Below are 22,500 nucleotides of genomic sequence, written 5' to 3' on the forward strand. Positions count from 1 at the left end.
GTCAGAGGCTTACTTGGCCAAGAACGTGGTGAGATGACAACAACTATGGAAGGCAGTAATTGCTGAGAATGCAGTTAGGAGATTCGGTGTTCCTATCCCGTCACGGTTACCATCTGATGTAGGCCAGAGGAATAGTTGGCCGAAACGTCATGAAACAACAACTAATAAAGCTGAGGGTAATAGGCCGAAATAAATTAATAAATAATACTCATCTCAATAATGAAATCCAATTAAAATAATATATAAACAATTTTCCTCTACAAAACAACCAAACCAAACACCATGAATAAATATTTGAAGATATAAAGAACTTGAAGCATAAGAACATTTGCCAAAATGATTGAACTCGAAAAAAAGGTTATAAAACAAAACAATGAAATAAAACACCATGAATAGATATTTGAGGATAAAAAGAACTTGAAGCATAGAACTATTTTTTTTCCAAAATTACCATATTTGACATTAAATAACCCAAAAAGTGCTGCTATGCCATAAAACAAAACAAGTAAACCAAATTATGTGTCCGTTGCTTTTTTAATGGCATTCCATTACTAATTTTATTTCTTCCTTTATACAGTCTTGGTTTGTACTGTTCGTATTTATTTCGTGTGTTGTATTCTGTTATTTATATTTGTTCAGCTTTTTATGGTTTTCTTGATATATGTAGCAACACCAAGATCAGGCTTATTCTACCTGTGATCCTGTTCCATGGATACTGTTTATGTATCCCTTATGTAAAAATCCATGCCCCGTTTTCTTTTATCTCCTTCTTAGATACCACTCCCAGTTAGACATTGATCTGCTTGCTTTTGGTCTGAAAAAAACTGGAAAATAGTGGAGAGAGAGAGAGAGAGAGAGAGTAATGTGATAATGCTGGTGAACATTTAAAAAAATAATTGAATACAACTAGTAATAAATAGAATAGTGGGGAATGTATTTATTTATTTATTGCAGATTATTATATCTTCATCTTTCGTAGATGTTGTTTTCCAATTCCAATAATATATATACCATTCGGTACGGACCCGATCATGGAAGATCAGATAATAAATAAACGTGGATTTATAAGACTAAAAAATCCAACCTTGATCGTCCTCTGGAGCCTGTGACGCAGTTGATAGAGACGTTAAATTTCTTTGGTTTCAGGTGAGAATTATCTGAAGATAGCGGTTTCAATCCCACCCAAGGCTGGCCAAGGGGTTACTTCTCCAAAAGTGTGGTGCTATGGATGGCAGTAATTGCTGAGAATGCAGTTGGGAGATTTGGAGTTTCTATCCCATCACGGTTACCTTCTGACGAAGGCCAGAAGAATAGTTAGTCGAAACGTCGTGAAACAACATCTCAGAAAGATGAGGATAATAGTCCGCAATAAATAAATTAATAAATAATACTCATCTCAAAAATGAATTCCAATTAAGTAATATATATATTGGGGAATGCGTTCAATTAAGAAAACAAAACAAAAAACTTGATAATGGAAATGCACTAACACACACGTTCTACATGATATATGTTTATGACCCTCGATTCTATAATAAAAACTAATGTGCAGTTACTTGTATATAAATAAATACTTATATACGTTAGTAAAAAGTTGCCCAATCATCGAACACTATTACAACAAACTAATCGCTCAACATTTATGTCTTTCGAGAATATGTAAAACAAACAGCTCGAAAAAATTATTTCATAAAAAAAAAACATACATGTCTGCAAGCGATTAGAACACTTTATTACTGTTCGATTTTAACGTCATTACAGTCCACAGAGGTACAAAAAGTGGTCTAAAAACAAATATATAGCAAATAAATGTTAGAAACCCAGCCAATATATGTTACCGTAACATATATTGGGTGAGTTCCTAATAGTATTTTGTATAAAATTTTATTTTTAAGTCATTATCAAGCCTTTAAATATTTAGGTGTCAGTTCGCGGCCATTTTTCTTCTTCTAATGCTCGACACTATTTTTTTTTAAACCAAATAAGCCTTTTAAAGTGAGTAAAACCACTAAAAACTTTTCCAAATAGGTAGAAGAGTAACTTATCTTACTTTTGATCACATTTATTTATTATTTCCCGCCATTACCCGGTTGTAAAATACGCTTAAATATGATATTTTGATTAGTGCAGATTTCGTATTATTAAATTATATTGGACTCAGTATATAGTAATGATTTAAAAGTTAAAAAAAAACATGACTTATGTGCCACCACCGAGAATTGAAACCAAAATGTTTAGCTTTAGATTTACTTTTTACTTTGACGTTAATGCCTGAGCTATGAAGACATGTTTGCTGCAAGGCTAAAAATTATAACAGGATCCCATAGCTTTTACGTTACGCATGCATATTCGTAATGCCGTCATTCGATTTCACCTGGCAAATTCCATTTTTTAAATTTTCACACTTTTGCACCGATTTTCCCCGGCTAAAACTAAAATATAAAGTTTCACATTGGTTCGAATACCCTCTATATTAAGTTTCATGTTTGTAGATCAAAAACTGACAGAGGAGTTTGGTAAGCAAAAGTTTAAAACAAAAATATTAAATATACGCATACATAAATATGTATAGAAAGAGGTTTGTGTTAACTATGACTTTTTTACATATAATAAATATATAAATATTACATATATAAATATAAATCACGTAGAATACCTGGAGACACTTACACGTAACTAATCCCATAAGAAAATCGAAAAAACTAATAGGAAATTACTTAAAATGAATGTTTAAAAGAATATGCAAATTAGCTAGATCGTTTGCAGATGAATGCAATTCTACGGATCATATATAACAAAGTTGTATTTTCTTTTAAGAAAAAAAAGTGTTTTTATATGAATATCAATGCACAAATATATATATATATATATATGTATATATATATATATATATATATAATGCATATAAATTATTTATAATTATTATATCTAAAAATTATATATATATAATTATTATATTTAAAAAAATCAACAACAAAAATTACGTAAACAGATAAACGATAAAAAACTAAACAGTAAATTGTGTATGGCATCATAGCATAATGGGTTAGGGCGCTGGACTGAAATACATAAGGTCTGGGGTTCGAATCCTAACAGCACTCAAGCCACGGGGTAGGACTCCGAAACACGCATGTCCATAGATTACTGTTTTTAAAAATAATAAATAAATAAATAAAAAATACGTCCAAATAAAAAATGGGCGACTTTCTAAGAAAAACACCGAACCTCCGAGGCGGAGACGTTAACCTTAATATCGTTTAAAAAAGTCAACAACAAAACCTATATATATATATATATATATATATATATATATATATATATATGAGAGAGAGAGAGAGATAGGAGTATAGATTTTAATTTTTGACCACTTTTTCGCACCTCTGTGGATTGTAAAATAAACCCGAATTTTCTGGTTTAACGGAAGTACTAGCTGGTGTAGCTGTCATGGTCACTGTTGATGGTGAGTATTTCAGATCTGTCTGACCATCACCAGAGATTATTAACACTAAACTGATTTTAGGATATTTTTTTTCCTCGGTAAATCACTTGTTATAAAATACCCTAAATTATGTGACTTTTACTATGTTAATTTTAGAATGTTAATTTATTTTTTAAATATTTTTTTATCGTTATTAATGCTTCTAGTATATGTTTTAGAAATATGCGTGGTTAACAGCGCCATTGCTAAACACCTTACTCACCATTCTTGTCTCGCTTGCAATTTCGAAAATCTTTTAGTAGACAACACGTCTATTCTTGAACATACCACCGACAAGTTTTCATACACTAGAAGTTCCACTAATTAAATCAAAGAAACCAAATATTAATCAACAACAGTGATCCATCCATCCATTCAGTGCGGCCGTAGCCGAGATTAAACTCCCTACACGACTTTGTGGTGTAAGTCAAATTTTGCCAGCTGAATACTTGATACTTCACTACGGCTATCAAGTGTATTTTTTATCGTGACGCCATCACTAAATGGGCTTAAGAGAGTCTTATTTACCCCCAAGAGAAGGATAAACTGCGCCAGTTTCTAAAACTGGTATTTTACCTCGCGGCAGGTACAGTACCTCGCCTTCCTAAATGGTCACCCATCTACCATCAATATACGGCACAATTACGTCGACACACCGGTTCTCGCCAGATCACCGAATTTAAGCAACGGTGAGTACAACAGTGATAATATTCTAAAATTTATGTAAAAGTGTCATGAATAATTAATATATTTAATAAAATGTGATTTACTGAGATTTAAAAAACAACATTTCTATAAATATCCTAAAACAGTGACTGTGGCAACTACATCAGCCAGTTTCTGCCTTAATTGGCAAAAATCCAAACCAAAATATGTAGACCGAAAATGTCAGTGTTATTTAATGAAATATATATATATATATATATATATATATATATATATATATATATATATATATATATATATATGTCAATGTCTGTGCGTGTGTTCTTTATAGAAAGACTAGAGAATCTACACAAAAACTAAAGTGTATTTATATGTAAAATTTTCTGTGGAAGACAATGGAAGTGGCACTGAATTTCCTGAGACAGTTAGGAACAAAATTCCTCTAAATCTTGAACTATGCTCTATTTTGATAAAATTTAAATAATATATACAACATTCTCTGAGGGATGGTTATGGAAGTGGTCCAGAATATTTACTTGCCTCTCAGTGTGTCGAATTTCTATATTCTTCTAACATACTCCCTTAAATTTTCAAATATATATAGCCAGTTCGTATTATTTGGATTATTAGAACGACTGTTTTCATCTTGAGTTTCATTTTCACAACGTTTTGATCAATTTTACATCAGATCTTATTCAAATCGATCTTGTCAAACTCGGGAATTTTTTTGTTGAACTCGGGAATCTTTTTGTTGAACTCGAGAATCTTTTTTGTTAAACTCGGGAATCTTTTTGTTGAACTCGGGAATCTTTTTGTTAAACTCGGGAAGCTTTTTGTTGAGCAACTCGGAAAGCTTTTTGTTGAACAACTCGGGAAGCTTTTTGTTGAGCAACTCGGGAAGCTTTTTGTTGAGCAACTCGGGAAGCTTTTTGTTGAACAACTCGGGAAGCTTTTTGTTGAACAACTCGGGAATCTTTTTTGTTGAACTCTGGAATCTGTTTTGTTGAACTCGGGAATCTTTCTGTTAAACTCGAAAATTTTTCTCTTGAACACTGGAATCTGCACAGAAGTTCGAACATAACACTTTATTTAATCCACGAGGGTAGCATCCTCTCGTTCCGTCAGCCATGACTAGGTAGAAGTCTGAAGTAATTCACAATTGTATTTTTGAATGTCGTCTGTACTGAGGATTAAACCTTCAACCTCCAGAAGAGTGTAAATTACAACTAAATTTTACCAAGTACTTTATTCACTATGCCATGGGTCCTTGCTGACAGAACAAGAGCATGCTACTCCCGTGGATTAAATGAACTGTTCTGTTAAAAATTCTGCGCGGATTCTTAAGTTCGACAGAAAGATTACGAAGTTCGACATGGTACACCTGAGAAAGGTCGGAGGTTACATTGGCCAAAATGTTGTGCTAATAACACTCAATATGAGAACAGCAATTTGAATAATATGAATTATCAATCTTTACCTAAAAAATTCAGAAAAACATATCAAATGTTAATAAAATTTAAACCATATGTATAATAAACTAATTCCGAGGGATTTCCAAAATTTCAGTTTCTTTCGATCATATGAATAGAGCGGAATGAGGGCGGAGGGGCAATTAATGGAAATAAAAACAATAGTAATATAATGAGTTGTGATAGGGTATGGCATAAAGGTTTACTTCATAAGATCTCTAGCTATGGTATAGCTGGAAATGTCTTCTCAATTATTAAATCATTTCTTTCTGATAGATTCATAAGAGTAGTAGTTGGTGGGCAAAAATCAGAAGCTCATAATATTAATGCCGGTGTCCCTCAGGGGTCCATCCTGGGCCCAACTCTTTTCCTGATCTACATTAATGATCTTCCAAATCACATCCTTACATCATTTGTAGACATTTATGCTGACGACACTACCATTTATGGTAGCACATCTAAGACAGTAAACGACCAAGTTCTCTCCAATTCTCTCTCCTCTGATCTTGAGCACGTAGTACAATGGGGTAAGGAGTGGCTGGTTACTTTTAATGCATCTAAAACCAAGCTTCTCTCTTTACATCATCAACATTCTGATCCACATCTGGCATCAATTGAAATGAATGGCTCTCGTCTTCAGGAGGCCTCAAGTTTTGACAAGCTTCTGGGCTTGACCATTACTCCTGATCTTAAATGGAACACGTACATCAAATCTGTTGCCAAGGCCGCTGGAAAAATGGTGGGATCTTTCTATCGATCCGGTAGATATCTCACTGCTGATGCTATTCTCTATCTATATAAGAGCCAGGTACGTCCAAGGATGGAATACTGTTGCCACATCTGGGCAGGAGCTGCTAGAAAGGACTTGGCCTGCCTTGATAGAGTTCAAAATAGACTTCGTAGCTTCGTAGGAGATGTCCTTTTCTCTTCCTTGCAACCTCTATCTCACAGAAGAGATGTCGCGAGTTTGTCTCTGATGTATCGTTATTTTCATGGAAAGTGTTCGACTGAGCTTCAATCTATGGTCCCCCCTCGCCAAACTTTCACAAGAAACACTCATCTAGCTGTACACACTATCAATAATTCCCCCCACTCTTTATCTGTGCCTAAACCTAAACATAGATTCCATGAACAAAGCTTCTTTCTTAGAACTGCACGCCTGTGGAATTGTCTTCCGTTTTCCTGCTTTCCGGCTGACTACAATATGGTTGTGTTCAAGTCTAACGTAAATAAGTTCTTGATGAGCCGTTCCATATAAGTTATCAAATTTACCAAATTTTCATTACTAATGATTACTATATTGTCCAATTTCTACTGTACACTCTGTAACCCTTATCCTTAAGTGGCCTCTTGGCCTTGATAATGTGGTGATGCCTATGTAAAAAAAAAAAAAAAAGGAACAATGGACAGACATCACAGAATTTTGTAATTGACTAAACTATCTGTGCCCCGTTGGATCAGTATTTGCTGTATTTGACTAAAACTTTCCGCGAGTTCGAAAGATGGACCTGAACAAGGTTGGATGTTTCATTGGCTGAAACGTTGTGATAATAAAAATGAAGATGAGAATAGTATTGGATTTTGATTATTATTGGCATGTCTGATATAATTTTATCCATCAGTCATTTCTTTTTATGTATGTGCACACTTATGTTTGTAATTTTGTTTCTCTGTGTGTGTGTGTATATATATATATATATATATATATATATATATATATATATATATATATTACAATAGAAAAATGCGAGCATAAAAAGCAATATGGTTAAGCTTAAACATGGAAAAATAAAGGGCTAGTTGTTAAAACTGGAAAACAAAAGGACAAGATATTCTAGTAAAAAATATAATAAATTTATAACTTAAAATATTGCAGCATTAAGAATTGATTATATAATGTTATAAATTGAATTTTTTTAAATTCTTAATGCTGCAATATTTTAAGTTATAAATTTATATATTTTTTACTAGAATATCTTGTCCTTTTCTTTTCCAGTTTTAACAACTAGTCCTTTACTTTTCCATGTTTAAGCTTAACCATATTACTTTTCATGCTCGCATTTTTCTATTGTAATCCATGATTTTTCCAGGTTTCCAATAAATTCACTTGTTCTTTGTTTAATTTCAGTCTTATTTTTTGCCCCATAAACACATATGTAATAACAATGTAAGGCACTCGTTTGCTTTCAATAAAATATCCCCAATTATCTCCCTTTCAGGCTTTCATTCTGTCTGTTTCACGAGGTACTTCTCTTTTTGCGACAGTTGCTATGGAAACCAATTATAAAAAACGTCGCTCACCTCCTTGCATTTTTTTACGATTTTGAACACCAGAAAATTCATCATAATTTTTGTTTTAATGAACGAAAATCGAAAACTTTTTTCACAATATAACTGAGAAAGTGATCTATAAACTGTAATAATTGTTTGAAATTTGGTCAAAAAATGAGTGACCGATGAAGCTTTAAAGCAGTTCTAAATGACAAAAACTGCCGCTTAACATGGTAGTGTTTGAATGATATATGTATAAAATGAAAGATGAGGAATATACAGTAGAACCCCAGGATACGGTTTCCCTAGGATACGTTTTCTTTTTTTTTTTTTTTTGCAGGTTATGATGTGGAATACAATGTTTTCCTGACTCCTGGTTACGGTATTTTCCCAATTTTACGGTGTTATTTAAAATGTTATTTGATAATATACATGTGTATTATATACTGTACTGTATTTTGTTACTAATTTTTAATGCCGTATCTCGGGGTTCTACTGTATAACTTTATTATATCATGATTTTTTTTCTTTACAAGGTGGTCACCACTTATCAAGGCCCGGAAGCCACTCAGGGATAAGGGTTATTGCAAGTACAGTACATTAGTGTGGAGATTTAATAATGTGTCTACTTAAGGGGGCGGTTCATCAGGAATTTGTTTATGTTGGACTTGAAGACATCCAGGTTGTAGTCAGGTGGGAAGCAGGCAGACGGAACAGAGTTCCGCAGGCGTGCAGTTCTAAGAAAGAAGCTTTGTTCATGGAATCTACGTTTTGATTTAGGCATAGATAAAGAGTGGGGAAAGTTTTTGACAGTGGATTAATGAATGAATGAAGAAATATATACTACCGATTTACCCTTGTATGTTATTCCAGACGTGAAAAAATATCTAACTTTTTATTGTCTATATCCTGGTAGAACATTGTTTTTTTTTTTTGTTTTTTTTTTTAATTCCATTGGTTCAGTAGTTTATTACTTTTTACCTATATTATCCGATTCCTTCATTCTCATTTCTTACCTGAATATCATTGAGTTATTTTTTTCTATATTTGCATTTTGTATAATTCTGGCCCTTCTCCTCTTCTGATGAGAAGCATTTAGCTTTGAAATGACATAGACTAAAGATGTCTTTTTTCTTACTTTCCCCTTAACCTTTCTGTATAGTTCTGATATAACTTTATTATATATAACTTTCAGTCCTCATCTTTCATTTAATATTAATGTTTGCTCCTCCTAATACTGTTAAGCTTTTCTTATCTAGATAAGTTTTGCTTTGTTAAAGATTTACTCTGTGGTAACATAGTTGTATATATATATATATATATATATATATATATATATATATATATATATATATATATATATATATATACTTTTAAGGAACCCATTTAGCAAAGACCACTCACCCACCTCTGTCCAAATACTAACCCTCTCCATAGATGTGTACATTAGAAGTTGAAGGTGTAATGCACTGTTTCACCCAAATTGTCAGACAATGTTATTGTGTTCGTCCCAATGCATCCTCACTCTGCCCCGTTCATCTTGAAAAAATATCTAACTTTCTTGCCTATGTCCTGGTAGATCATTTTTTTTTTAAATTCCATTGGTTCAGTGGTTTATTTCAAGCATGGCACTAGTGATAAAGCAGTTTTTGGTACAACTTGCCAAAAAATGACAGCTTTTATATCCTGACACTCTCCGCAGCAGCAACCACTTCCCCACACTCTGATGCCCACAATGATGTAAATTCAGCAAGAAAAAAAACCTCCCACCAAAACCCTGACCTCTTACCTTCCAACTTAACTACCTCTGGGCCTCCCTTATCCAATACCTTCCTCCTTAAGTCAGTTCATACATTAAGTTGGCAGTGTTTCGCTGTATTTTTTGGCAATTCATTGTATATTTCTGTGTGTGTGTGTGTGTGTGTGTGTGTGAGAGAGAGAGAGAGAGAGAGAGAGAGAGAGAGAGAGAGAGAGAATATCACCTTTTTTTTTGTAGCCTTTGGTCCAGGTTTTATTCCACAAGACTTTGGATTTCAGAACAAAAAAAAGGGCTTTTTATTTTTTATTGCTCTCTCTCTCTCTCTCTCTCTCTCTCTCTCTCTCTCTCTCTCTCTCTCTCTCTCTCTCTCCGTGCCACCCATCAATATTTATACCCACAGTTTTCAGTTTTATGCCCCTCAAAAATCTTTTGGTGCATGCAAGGCACAAGCTGTACCGAGACAACAATCAAAACTTTTAATTGTTTTGTCTCTCTCTATCTCTACCACGCTCCTTCTCTGCCTCCTTCCCCCTCTTTTCCGGCTCTTTTTCTCTCTTTCTCTCCATCTCCAAACCTCAGATGGCCAACACCAGTGCCACCTGGTGTTATTATCAACTCTGATTCTTAACTTTTTGACTTGCTACAAAGTTACAGCTAGCACACCTTCCCCCACCTTTCACGGTTTTCTTATTTTATTTCAAAGTTAAGAAATAAGGTTTTCAAAACAAAACAAAATAAAAAGACATGGTGGGTGATAAAGAAGTATATTCATAAAGATGCAAACAAACTTAGTTTTCGGAAATGTTATGCATGATATTTCCACACCAAGTATAGATGCAGTACCCCAGTTATGCGATCAGTAGAAGTAAATTGCTTTAGCATTTTAACCATCTATGACATCGCTCAAATCCATAGCCCTTCCAAATGTAAACGTATTATGTTTCAGAATTTTTTAGGTGAGGATTAATTATTTATATCATTTGGATTCTTCGGACTACTATTCTCATCTTCAGTGTGATTTTCATAATCTGACATAATGGATTAAGTGTTTAGTAAAATTCCCTTGTAAGTTACGCTCTTCTATAGGTTAAAGGTTCAATCCTCGGTGCGGGTGACACTCAAAAATACAATTGCAAATTACTGGAACTTCTACTTGTTCATGGCCGACAGAATGAAAGCATGTTCCCACTGAGGATTCAATGAAGTTTGAAATTTCGTGTAGATCCCCGAATTCGATAGAAAAGATTCCTGAGTTCGACAAGATAGACCTGCAGAAGGTTGGGGGTTACAGCAACCGAAACGTAGTGAAAATAACACTCACGGTGAAAATAGTAGTCCAAATAATACAATTTTTCAATCCCCATCTACAAAATTCAGAAATCGAATATTTTTATTCTATTTTGTAGAATGTTTAATTATACGCCTGGAAGTTTTGCAATTAACGCAGAAATGAAAAAACTGAAAAGATTTTAGAATATTGTTAACACAATTAGAAACTTAGAAGATTTTTTTTCTTTGTATTTGCATTTGCTCTCTGTTTCTTTGAGATCATTAGAGCCATGTTTGAAATAAACCACTGACCCAATGGAATTTAAAAAAAAAAAAAAAGAATTATCTACCAGGAAGAAAAGTTAGATAGAAACTAGGGTAATATTTTTATTTAATAGGGCTCCTTATCATCTTTAATTACCAATATGTACAGACATTTTAAGTAATGAATGGAATAGTCTTCAGCATTTCATGTTGTTATATATTGAGGCCTTACGTTGGCAGGTAGAAGTTATGTTAACTAGTATGCATTTTGTGAGTGTTTCATTGAGTACATATTAGGATAGACTTGCAGCACATGGAAATAAATCCAGTGCACCTAGTGAGTAAGGTGATAGGGTTCAAGGGTTAGCTCACTAGACCATGGGTCTCTAAACTACAGCCCACAGGCCATATCTGGCTCATGAAAATCTTTAGTTTAGTCTATGGAGCTCATATAGAAAATGTAAAAGTATTCAGGAAAAGTTAAAAGTTTAAAAAATGAATTGTGTGATAATAATGAGGTGGTTTTTGTTTTTGTTCAGAAAATGATTAAAAGAAGGAGGTTTTGGAGAACCAGTTTCATTAAAACATTAAAGCTAATCAGCAAAACAGTATAAAACATGTTCAGGTCATTTTTTTTTTTTTTGTATTTTTGCCCGCGTAGCTCTAAAATGTCAACAGCGTGGACTGCATCCGCCATTCAAAATCTTTGGAGACCCTTGCCCTAGACAAAATATGCTAGAAGCTGGTGTTGATGATTACCTAAGAAATGATTACGTGCTCGAGGATTGGAGCAGAGTTTCAGGCAGTGTGCATCCAGGAAGCTGAGAGACAAAACTTGCCTAAAGATCTAAATTAATATTTCCCTGTTGACCATTTCTTTAAGACTAAGTAAGAAAATTAAGTAAGAAAGAATTAATTTTAGCCTTTATTTTATAGAGTTAATTTTAGTCTCTCCTCTTGTGAACGACCTTGTCTCCCTAATAAAATCTTTGAAACTGCAACAGGTTTTCATTGTGCTTCCATACAGGTTTGCCGGATTTAAACAGCCACTAGGCGATGTATTAGGTTTGGTGCAAAAATAATGTCGTTTTTTTTTGTTTTGTTTTTTAACTTGAAGTACATGTGCACGTTGGTGTGAAAAGACTATTTGCTTCACTTCATGGAACGTTTTTATTGTTCATGAAAAACTGTGACAATATGTTTTGAAGATTTGTTTGAATTCTCCAACCGCATCCTGCTAATATTGATAACATAAAAGTATATAATGTTCTATAATTCATTGCTGAGTTCCTATAAAAAAAATGGCTGCTTTCATCTCTTTTTATATAGTTCTAAGGGACAGATAACTCCTTTGTACTTCCAGTATCAGGGGCAGATAACTCTCGAGTACTATTTCATACAGGAGTAGATAATTCCTTTTAATAACGCTCATGAAAGCGGTTATCTTATTATATTTCTCTTAAAATGTTGAAAAAAAAAAAAAAAACCCAGAAAATAACTCACCAAAGTTATCTAACAATGGACTTTGTTTTTCTTTTTTTTCAATTCCTAAGAATGCGCATGAGTAAAATAATTGGTGTGTGTGTGTGCGTGCGTGCGTGTGTGATTTTCGGAAGTTTTGCAATCAATACAGAAATGAAGAAACTTTCATTAAACATTTCAGAATATTTTTTAACACCTCTTTAGTCTTTAAAAAAATTAGAAGATTTTTTTTTGTTTCGTTTCGTTTTTATTATGTTTCTGTGAAGTTCAAAATTATTTAGATATTAAAAAGCAATGGGTTTCGCCCCATGACTCATCATCACGATAAGAAATGAATATTATATGGACAATAATACTTAAAGAATGACATTTTATCTCTGACTACTTCCCGGAAAAAAAAAGATGCTCAGATATTCATAGTACTTTGTTATTCGTTTTTATCCATTTTCTTGTCCCTTTTTTATTCTTATATTATTGTTCTTTGAAAATTCATGCAGGTCATCACCTTATCTTTGGCGGACATTCTTCTTTGTTCCTTTTTTAACATCTTTTTCTTACCTTTATATCCGGAATTGCTTGGTATTATTTTTTTTTTCTGATTTCAAATCAGCCTTTTAATATCCGTCATTGTACTGACTACTTAATAATTCTCTCTGCTTTCTGATTGGATGATACGATACATCCACAGTATTAAACGAGTCACATGGCTTATATAGTGCAATAGCGTATATTATTTAACAGCAATTCATCAGACATCCATGTTTTTCATTCCTCAGATAGATTATGTTGCAAAATATTTTAGTATAAAAGAGATTCGACTTTTTTTTTTTGTCTTTTTCGACTTGTTTATATATTTGTCATCCAAACTGCACTCATTTTTGTTTATTTCATTAGATTTCAAGTAAAGTATTTTGCACCTGTGATATTAGGACTTAATTTATTATTTGTTTTTGCATCTGAAACTGAAAGGATAATGTGTTTACTGGTGCAGACTATGTACTTGACGTGCAGAGTTACAGTTCAGTTGGAGCTACTCTATTATTTTCATAAAGTCTTAATAAAACATTATGCTATGCACTTTCATATCATAGTCATTTATTTTCAGAATTTATATATATATATATATATATATATATATATATATATAAGAGGTGGGTGTAGTTTGCTTGAAGCATTGTATAGTATGTAGTTAAATGGAATTGTAGAAGGCGGTACAATGCAGAAGTAACGGAAAGACACAGGCTGAAGCAGGTGAGAAATTTATAAATACAACTTATAAATACATATGTACATATTCATATTTCATATACGCAGTATATTTATATTTGCACAGTGGTTACCTGGGAAAGTCGGTCTGGTGGTATGTCCGTGTAATATAATATTTTGAGAAAGATCTCTTCGTCAGATATTTACTTGACTTTGACAAACGTGTTGTTGTAAGCAGTAACTATACCGCAGCAAATCATTGCTCGGGACTTGTGGGTAGTATATGGTTGGGGTTTTTTTTTCTCATATATATATCAATAAAGAAAGAAAATAGCGATATAAAACTATATAGTATATATATATATATATATATATATATATATATATATATATATAGATTTATTCATCTCTTCAATAATTTTATTAAGTATTTATATCGCTAGACGTAGCATCCCTATTATGTTACTTAGCATGTTCTCTCCTCTTCTGATGAGAAGCATTAGACTTCGAAATACTATGGTATAAAAAGTTCTCATTACCCTGCACGCAAATTGATGTATACCCTTATTGAATAAATGAATAGATCCATGTATTTTACTATATAGTTTTATATTGTGATTTTCTTTCTTTATTGAATTCTATATTTTCTTTCTTTATTGAATTCTATATAAGCTCCTTAGCAATTTGTTGAGCTTAAAGAATTGATCTTATTTTCTTCCTTAAACGCCTCCATTTATATATATATATATATATATATATGTTTATGGAGGAGTTGTGTTTGAAGGCTATGTCAATGCAGTTTATGGGGACACTATGTACGCGAGTTCATATATAAAATAATAATGACAATATTAGAAAGAAATTTTCAATAATATTACGTTTATTTACCAACATAATGTGTCGTACAAGATAGTAGGTGTTGATATACCTAATTTTTGAGAGTAGAATCTCTTCCTTGAAGGAAAAAAAACGACAACTATCCCTGCGCTCTATCAAATCGCCCCAGTAAAAATATGCGGGAAATTCTGTATGGGCACCACAGTTAGGCCATTGTACATATGTATAGAGAAAGACATTGCAACCAAGGCATCCTAACTCTATAAACACCCGTCTAACAATGATAAACCCAACAAAGATTATACAAACAAAAATACTAGCCACAGAAAGAAACCAAGGTAATCTGAGACTTAAAAAATTACTACTAGTAAAAAAACATAAACCTAAAATAAATAGCAGGGAAGAACTAAACTGAAGCCGCATATATAAACACAGGAACACCTACAACGTTTGTAAGACAGGGATGCAACAGTGTGGCGATAGGCAGGAGTTGGAGCTATTATCTGTGTTTTATGCTCATAAATATTTATGTATAAATAATGAAAATCACTATGGTGTTTAATTTGACACTTTGTATTCTTTAGAATATTATCATGTATTGAGTAAATACTAAAAATTTCATCACAATCTGATCTTTAAAAAAAATGACACGATGAGTTTACAAACATGACATTCATAGGCAACATGAATTGAAACAAATACATTGAAGGCATTGCCAAGGCTGCTGCAAAAGAAAGTGGGATCGCTCTACTGTGCTAGAAAATTACTCACTCTGACAGTAACCTATATCTCTACAGAGCCACTGTTCATTCATGCGTAAAGTATTTTTACACATCTGGGCTGGTGCATCTACCACTAGTCTCTCCTTTATTAACAGGGTCCTAAAAAAAAATACTATCCAACGTAATAGGTTCTGCTCTATAAACCCTAACCCTAACCTCGAGCGCCGCAATGTTGCATCCCTGTGCCTGTTTTGCAAGTATTTTAATGGAATATGCTCTTATGAACTTGTATCACTTGTGTCCCTTTGGCGTAAATACCCCAGACTAACTTGAAAAGCAGAAAAATCTCCCCTCCTTTACTGTAGAGGTCCCAGTAACACGGAAAGCCTTCTACTCTAATAGTTTCTTCCTTTGAACTGCTAGAATTTGGAATTCCCACCCAGTCTCTTGCTTTCCTGATTGTACTGCAGAAATTTAATTATAATGTGAACAGACATTTCGCTACTCAACTCCCTACATAGTTGCCCTATAAATGTGGTCCCAAATAATATCCCCTTACATCCAAGTGGCAATATGCCATATTTGGGATGAATAAAAGTACTCTTCCATATTATAGTGTGTTGCACTGCTGAAACCAGTCATCATGCTAAACCTTCTTTCTCTAAGTTGTGCATCATTCAAATATTAACAGATTTCTCTCCCCCTGGTACTCCCAGATCGGATTGTCTGAAGATACTGGCTTTCTGACCTAAAATGCACCCAACATTGATGTTGTTATTTTTCTCCTTTTTCCTTTGCAAAACTCAATCATGTTCTACAAAGTATAAAACAAAAAGAGCAATTTTCCTATACAAAAAAAAAAACATGAATAAATATTTAAAGATATAAGGAACTTGAAAACTTTTTCCCAAAACTACTGGATTCGGCATTAAATAACCTAGAATGGGTTGATATGCTGTGAAACAAAATAACAGAATAACCTAACCAGATTTCTCTCCCTTTGTTTTTGCAGTTTTGAAAAACCAAGAAAAGATGCATAATTGGGAGGCATCTGGCCAGCAGAAGGTGAGTAGATATTGACTCCTAACAATGTTTGAAGATTTAAATCCATTGTTATTTATTTATTTTCATATTTAAAAATAAAAAGAAACGAAAACAAAGCTAATTCCTGAAATTTATTACCTTTCATGTCTGGGTCATCAAAGTCCATTCTCCAAAACAATTCCTAGTTTTGATTTCCTCAAAAAAAAAAAAAAAAAAAAGTAATCTTTCTGATAATAACCGCAGTCACTAATCCATTCCCCTACACATCCGACCGACCGACACGTGATTAAACTGGCATTTTCCGGAAGATAACATTCTCCTGTTACGAAATTTTAGAGTCGAATCCTTATTTTTCATCTTGCTTGTCTTTTGCAGACTCCATGGAATAGATTTAATCTCTTATTTTGGTTTTATTTATTAGAAGAAGAGAAAGACTGAGAAAGAAAAAGAGAAGGAAAAATAGGAAAGATAAAAACTGAAGAAGAAGAAGAAGAAGAAGAAGAGGAAGAAAAAAAGGGTGGAGAAAAACATTAGCGTGCAAGGTCATATGGGCTAATGAAAGAAAGATAATGAAGAAGTAAACGAGGAAGAAGGAAACGAATAAGTGCTTAATGGTCGTAATGTTTAATAGAAATTGGAGGAGGAGGAGGAAGAAGAATTTTAAAACGTTCTTTTTTAATGTCTTTCTAAATAAAAAAACACTAATTCATTTTAATGCCACACTATTGGAATTATGTACAGAAAATCTGTATCTAATCTGTCAAGTTATTTTATATTTTTAAGAATATTTATAGCAAAATGAAAAGGACTGAGGTTCAAATGGTAAAAAAGAGTTATGTTTGCATCAGCCATTTAAAAAAAATCATATTTGAACTCTTTAGCAAATTTTTTTCTACATTTTTGAAATGAGGATTGATAATTCGCATTATTTGGATTATTTGAACTGCCATTCTCAATTTGAGTGTTATTTGCACAACGTTTCAGTCGATGTATCTTCTGACCTTCTTCAGGTGTATCTTGTCGAACTTGCGAATCTTTCTGTCAAACTCAGAAATTTACACAGAATTTCAAACGGAATATTTTATTTAATCCCTGGCGATAGCATGTTCTCGTTCTGTCAGCCATGACTGGTTAGAAGTCTTAAGTAATTAGCAATTGTATTTTGAGTGTTACCCGCACTGAAGATTAAACCTTCACTCTCCAAGAGAGTGTGATTTACAACTGAATTTTACCAACTACTTTATTCACTTTGCCATTGGTCTTTGTGCGAAACTAATATTTTATACTATTTATTTTGATTGTTTGCAACTAGCAACTCTTTATTGTTTTTTTATTTTCTTCGTCTTTTTTTTAAATTCAATATTCACCCCAAACACGGCACAGTGCCACTTTGAAGTAGGGGGCTACTATCAGGGACATAAGTTGCAGGGGTATTATGAAGGGAGATGATTGGGAAGATGTCTGTTCACATTACACTTGAACAGTACAGTTGGGAAAGCAGAATCCTAGAAACGAGTTCCAAAGTTTAGCAGTTCTAGGGAAGAAACTATTGGAGTAGAAGGCTCTCTTACATCTAGGGATCTCTACTGTAAAGGGATGGGATTTTAGTTGCTTGTCAGCTTTGTCGGGGATGTTCTCGTCGAGGGAGTACAAGTGCTTGTAGTTCGTGAGAGCATTCACCATTAAAATACTTGTAGAACAGGCAGAGGGATGCAACATTTCATCAATGGGACAGAGGCTGAAGCTTAGATGACAGTTCAGGACCTATCAGATTGGCGACTCTCTTTTGAACCCTGTCAAGAAGTGAGAGACAAGTAGCAGATGCACAAGCCCAAATTTAACAACAGTACTCCATACATGGGCGAATGGTGACCTTATAGAGGTACAGGATACTTTCAGGCATAAGTAGTTTTCTAGCATGATAGAGAGAGCCCACCTTCTTCACAGCAGCTTTGGCAGTGCTCTCAATATATCTATTCCAGTTCATGTTCCCTGTAAACATTAGGCCGAGGAGTTTAAAGGAAGTACTTTTGGGTTATGTGTTCTTGGCCATTGCTATTGGTGGTAGGGAAGGTTTCTTGTAGTTATTGAAGGAAACAAGCTTAGTCTTGACAGCATTGAATGTGACCCTCCATTTTTGTCCTCATTCCACTACGGATTGGAGGTCATTCTCTAGTGTTTCTGTCATTTCCTGAGATATGTGTTCATTTGTTTTCCCCTCGTGTCTGCTATAGAGAGTGTTGTCATCAGCAGCTATACCCATCTCCGAAACAATTTTATCAGGGAGGTCATTTATGAATATCAAGAATAATAAAGGTCCAAGGATAGACCCCTGAGGTACTCCCACATTTATGTCATATTGTTTAGATGTACAACTGTCGAGGATAACTTGGATTTTTCTCTTACTTAAGAAGGATTTAATTACATTATGTATTCTTCCATATGGTCTAATTTTACTTAGAAGACCATCATGCCATACCCCGTAAAAAGCCTTAGATATATCGAGAGCTACCACTCTACCCTCCCCTGTTTTGTCCAGTGAACGGTATATATGTTCAGAGATTACAGTTAGGATATCTGCTGTGGAATAAGCTTGCCTAAATCCATATTGATTGTCGGCCAGGAGTTTAGCAGCTGTAAGGTGATGGACTAGAGCTTGATTAATTAAGAACTCAAATATTTTGGCGAAAAGTGAGAGAAGGCTAATGGGGCAATAATTTAATGGGTCAGTTCTTTTGCCAGAATTCTTGAAAACTGGTACCACAGAAGCGGTTTTCCAGCAATCAAGAAAGCAAGCTTCGTTAAAGCATTTGTCGAAAAGTTTGGAGAGAACTAGAGCAACCTCAGCAGAGCATTTTTTAAATAGCATAGCCGAGATGAGATCGGGTACAAGGTGAAGCTCCTCTCAAATGCTAACCATGGAATCATTAATAAAATTCACAATCCCTTGTACAGTCCAACCATATTCGATATGAATAAACTTCCATCTACACCTGACTTTAATTGTGCAGTTTTTGTTTTATCACTGTTCAATAATAGACGAGGACACTGATCAATAATTAATGTGATCTTTAATAAGTTTTGCACTCATCGGATCTTAACCTCCCCTCCCAATATTTATCTGTGAGGTTTTCTCAAAGATAATGCCCACAAAAAACATACACAAACTATACCTGAACTGAATGTCAAGGCAATGCCAAGAAAGAAATATGTGAACTTCTCGTAACTTATCAAGGTTTGCCTATCATTAAATAATGATAAAGCAACAAAAGCTATTGGGCATTAATGAGTGAAACTTAATGGACAAGTCAGGCATAAGATAATTTTGAGGTGAAATGTAGATACAGTTATCCAAGTTCAATTGTTTATCCTAAATGATTGACAAACTAGATATTTTAAAGTTTAAAGGCACAAACATCTACTGAACAGAAGAAGCGAAATTTCGACAACTGTAGGCATAAAATGAACTTAAAATAAAAAATACCATTATAAAGATTATGTTTGCAGCAAAGATGAAACTAATAGGAGCATCCAGTCATGATGTCAACAGTCGTACTAACCTTATTGTAAATTAGAAGCCAAGAATATTAGAGGAGTAGGTTCAATATTAGTGAAATTTAAGGTGTGAATATTAATGGTCTATACAGTTAATAAAAACAATTAGCTTTAAGTTAACCAGGAGTTACAAGATAGAGTAGATGGTGAGAAGCTTGAACATTTTAAATGAGCAACCAATCAATTTAAGTAAAAGTAGAAAATATATATAGAAAAACATTTGCTTGTAAAAGGAATGGTTGAATTTCACATTTGGCAGTTGGAGGTGTGATCCTCAACAAAATTTTATCTCCTTAAAGCCTTAATTTAAACATTCGCCACTTCCAGTTTGGTGATGGATGCAATGGCAAAGACGGCACGTTTTTTTTTGTTTGTTTGTTTTTTTTTTTTGTTTTTGTTTTTCACATTCTTTTCCTGCTTCGTGGTGCAGGTTTGAGCCTGCCTGCCTGCCTACTGTCACTTTTTTTTTTTTTTGCTCAACACACACCTCTAAAAACCCGGGCAACGCCGGGCACCCAGGCTAGTATTCAATAAATGACTTTTCTTTTTCAAATTATATTAGTTTTATTAACACATGATCTAAGGGATGTTGTCTCTATAACATACAATTACTATATTAAAAAAAAATACTTTTTATTGTTAACATCTCTTGTGATTTATTTTTATGAAAAAGTTTTTAAAAATTGTTTTTAGAACAACTTCTAATTTTATCATATTTTTTATCTATATAATTATAAAACTCAAATGACCTTGTAACGATGTATGTAACCCACTTTCCGGTTTATGACATCCGGTTGTGCATGCGCACATAACCTGCGCACTGAAATATTAACATTATTATTTCGAAATTATTATTTAATATGGGAAGAGTGGGTTTTAAAATAACTTTAACCTAATACAGAAATGAACGATGTAAAAAAAAAAAGCAGACAGTATAACAATTGTTTATTTGGATAATTTAAATGCGAATAAAAAGCAAAAGAACAATTGGGACGCTGAAATATTAACGTTATTATTTCGAAATTATTATTTAACATGGGAAGAGTGGGGTTTAAAATAACTTAAACATAATACAGAAATGAACGATGTTTAAAAAAAAAGCAGATATATCAAAATTTGAATTTAACTATAAGTATTATGGTATCTGCTCAGTGCACATTTACCTATAAGTATGGCCAACTACTTATAATTCAGTAACTGTAAATTTTTTTTTTTAAATAATCAATTATAATAAACCGGACGACTAATTTTAATATACTTTCATAGAAATGTTTCTGTTATGTCAAAAAAAACAAACTATTTTCTTTACGTCACAAGTGTCACGCTCATACATGAATTCCATAGCTAATATAAAATACTGACCCAACGGGTCACGGGTAGTCTAGTTTATTATAGTTTCAGTACAACTTCTAATTTTATTATATTCAAAATGTTTCCTTCAGTGTTTTTTTTTTTTTTTTTTTTAGTAGCGTCTGTTACGCTTTCATATTCAGCAAACGTCGGCGGTTGACGTCATATTTCGAGCAAGCCTAATCGGACATTGAGTTACGTCTGGTTCAAATTGTGCACAAGTACCAAGTTTAATTTTGTCAGCCTCGTAACTCTCACTTCCTTACTTTTGTCTTTTAGTTTTCACATGTTTCTAACAAAGGAGGAAGAATTGCTGTTTTCTGGGTCTGAATCTATCAATCACACACCTATTGTTAGCTAATTTATTTTACCTTAAAGGAGTATTTTTTTAATTCCTTATATCAAATAGCTTCATGCCTTGTCTGGAGCGATTTCCATTAAAAAAAGTAGAGGTGTTATTTGTTTAAACGAAATAATACATTTTCACTGAGTTTCCTAATTAAATAATGGATTCGTTATATTCCGTGACCAATAATAAATAAATGTGGATTTCATTAAAATTGGTTGCTTTTCCACAATCTTTAAATGAAAGGCAAGGTCAGTTTTTTTTTTTTTAATTTTGCAGGGGGATTGGTATTCCATTCATTTTGCCCATATTTTGCCATCCATTTAGCCCATATCTCGAATCAAGCAGTGACAACTCGGGAGAGGATTGGTTGGTGATTGTGCAACTCTTCCTTCACAATTACAGGTGCAGAAACCCTTACACATGGTATCCATTACTCTCAAGACTGAACACAGGCCATATATGATAAACAAGCCAACCTTGCTAGATGGTTATTGAAGGTGCTCTCTCCCTCCTAAATCATTTTATAAGTCACAAAGTTGCCTGATAAAATAATGGATTAGTATGTTCTGTAATTGATCATTAATAAATACGAAAAAAATGTCGTTAAAATTGTAACCTGCAACCTGCTTCAAGCATATCTTGTTGAACGTTGGGAATCTACTTGTCAAATTCTAGAATCTGCACATAATTTTGAACGAACCTTTTTGTTTAATCTATTGGGGACGAGCAGCATGTTCTTGTTCTGTCGGTCACGAATAGATAAAGGTTCTAAGTAATTC

At 33.4% G+C, this 22,500-nt stretch overlaps 1 protein-coding gene across 2 annotated transcripts in view; it reads left to right on the forward strand.

Annotated features, from left to right (window-relative positions):
• Positions 1-22,500, forward strand: part of LOC145249691 (centlein-like) — a 1,118,615-nt gene that overhangs the window by 521,359 nt on the left and 574,756 nt on the right. For both annotated transcript variants that reach the window (XM_080111490.1, XM_080111491.1), the window contains exon 6: positions 16,436-16,488. In XM_080111490.1, the coding sequence (XP_079967616.1) occupies positions 16,436-16,488 (53 nt within the window). The remainder of the gene's footprint in view (positions 1-16,435; positions 16,489-22,500) is intronic.

Source organism: Euprymna scolopes, chromosome 28 (assembly GCF_053919585.1).
Source record: "Euprymna scolopes isolate OS-2025 chromosome 28, ASM5391958v1, whole genome shotgun sequence".
Classification (NCBI taxonomy): Eukaryota; Metazoa; Mollusca; class Cephalopoda; order Sepiida; family Sepiolidae; genus Euprymna; species Euprymna scolopes.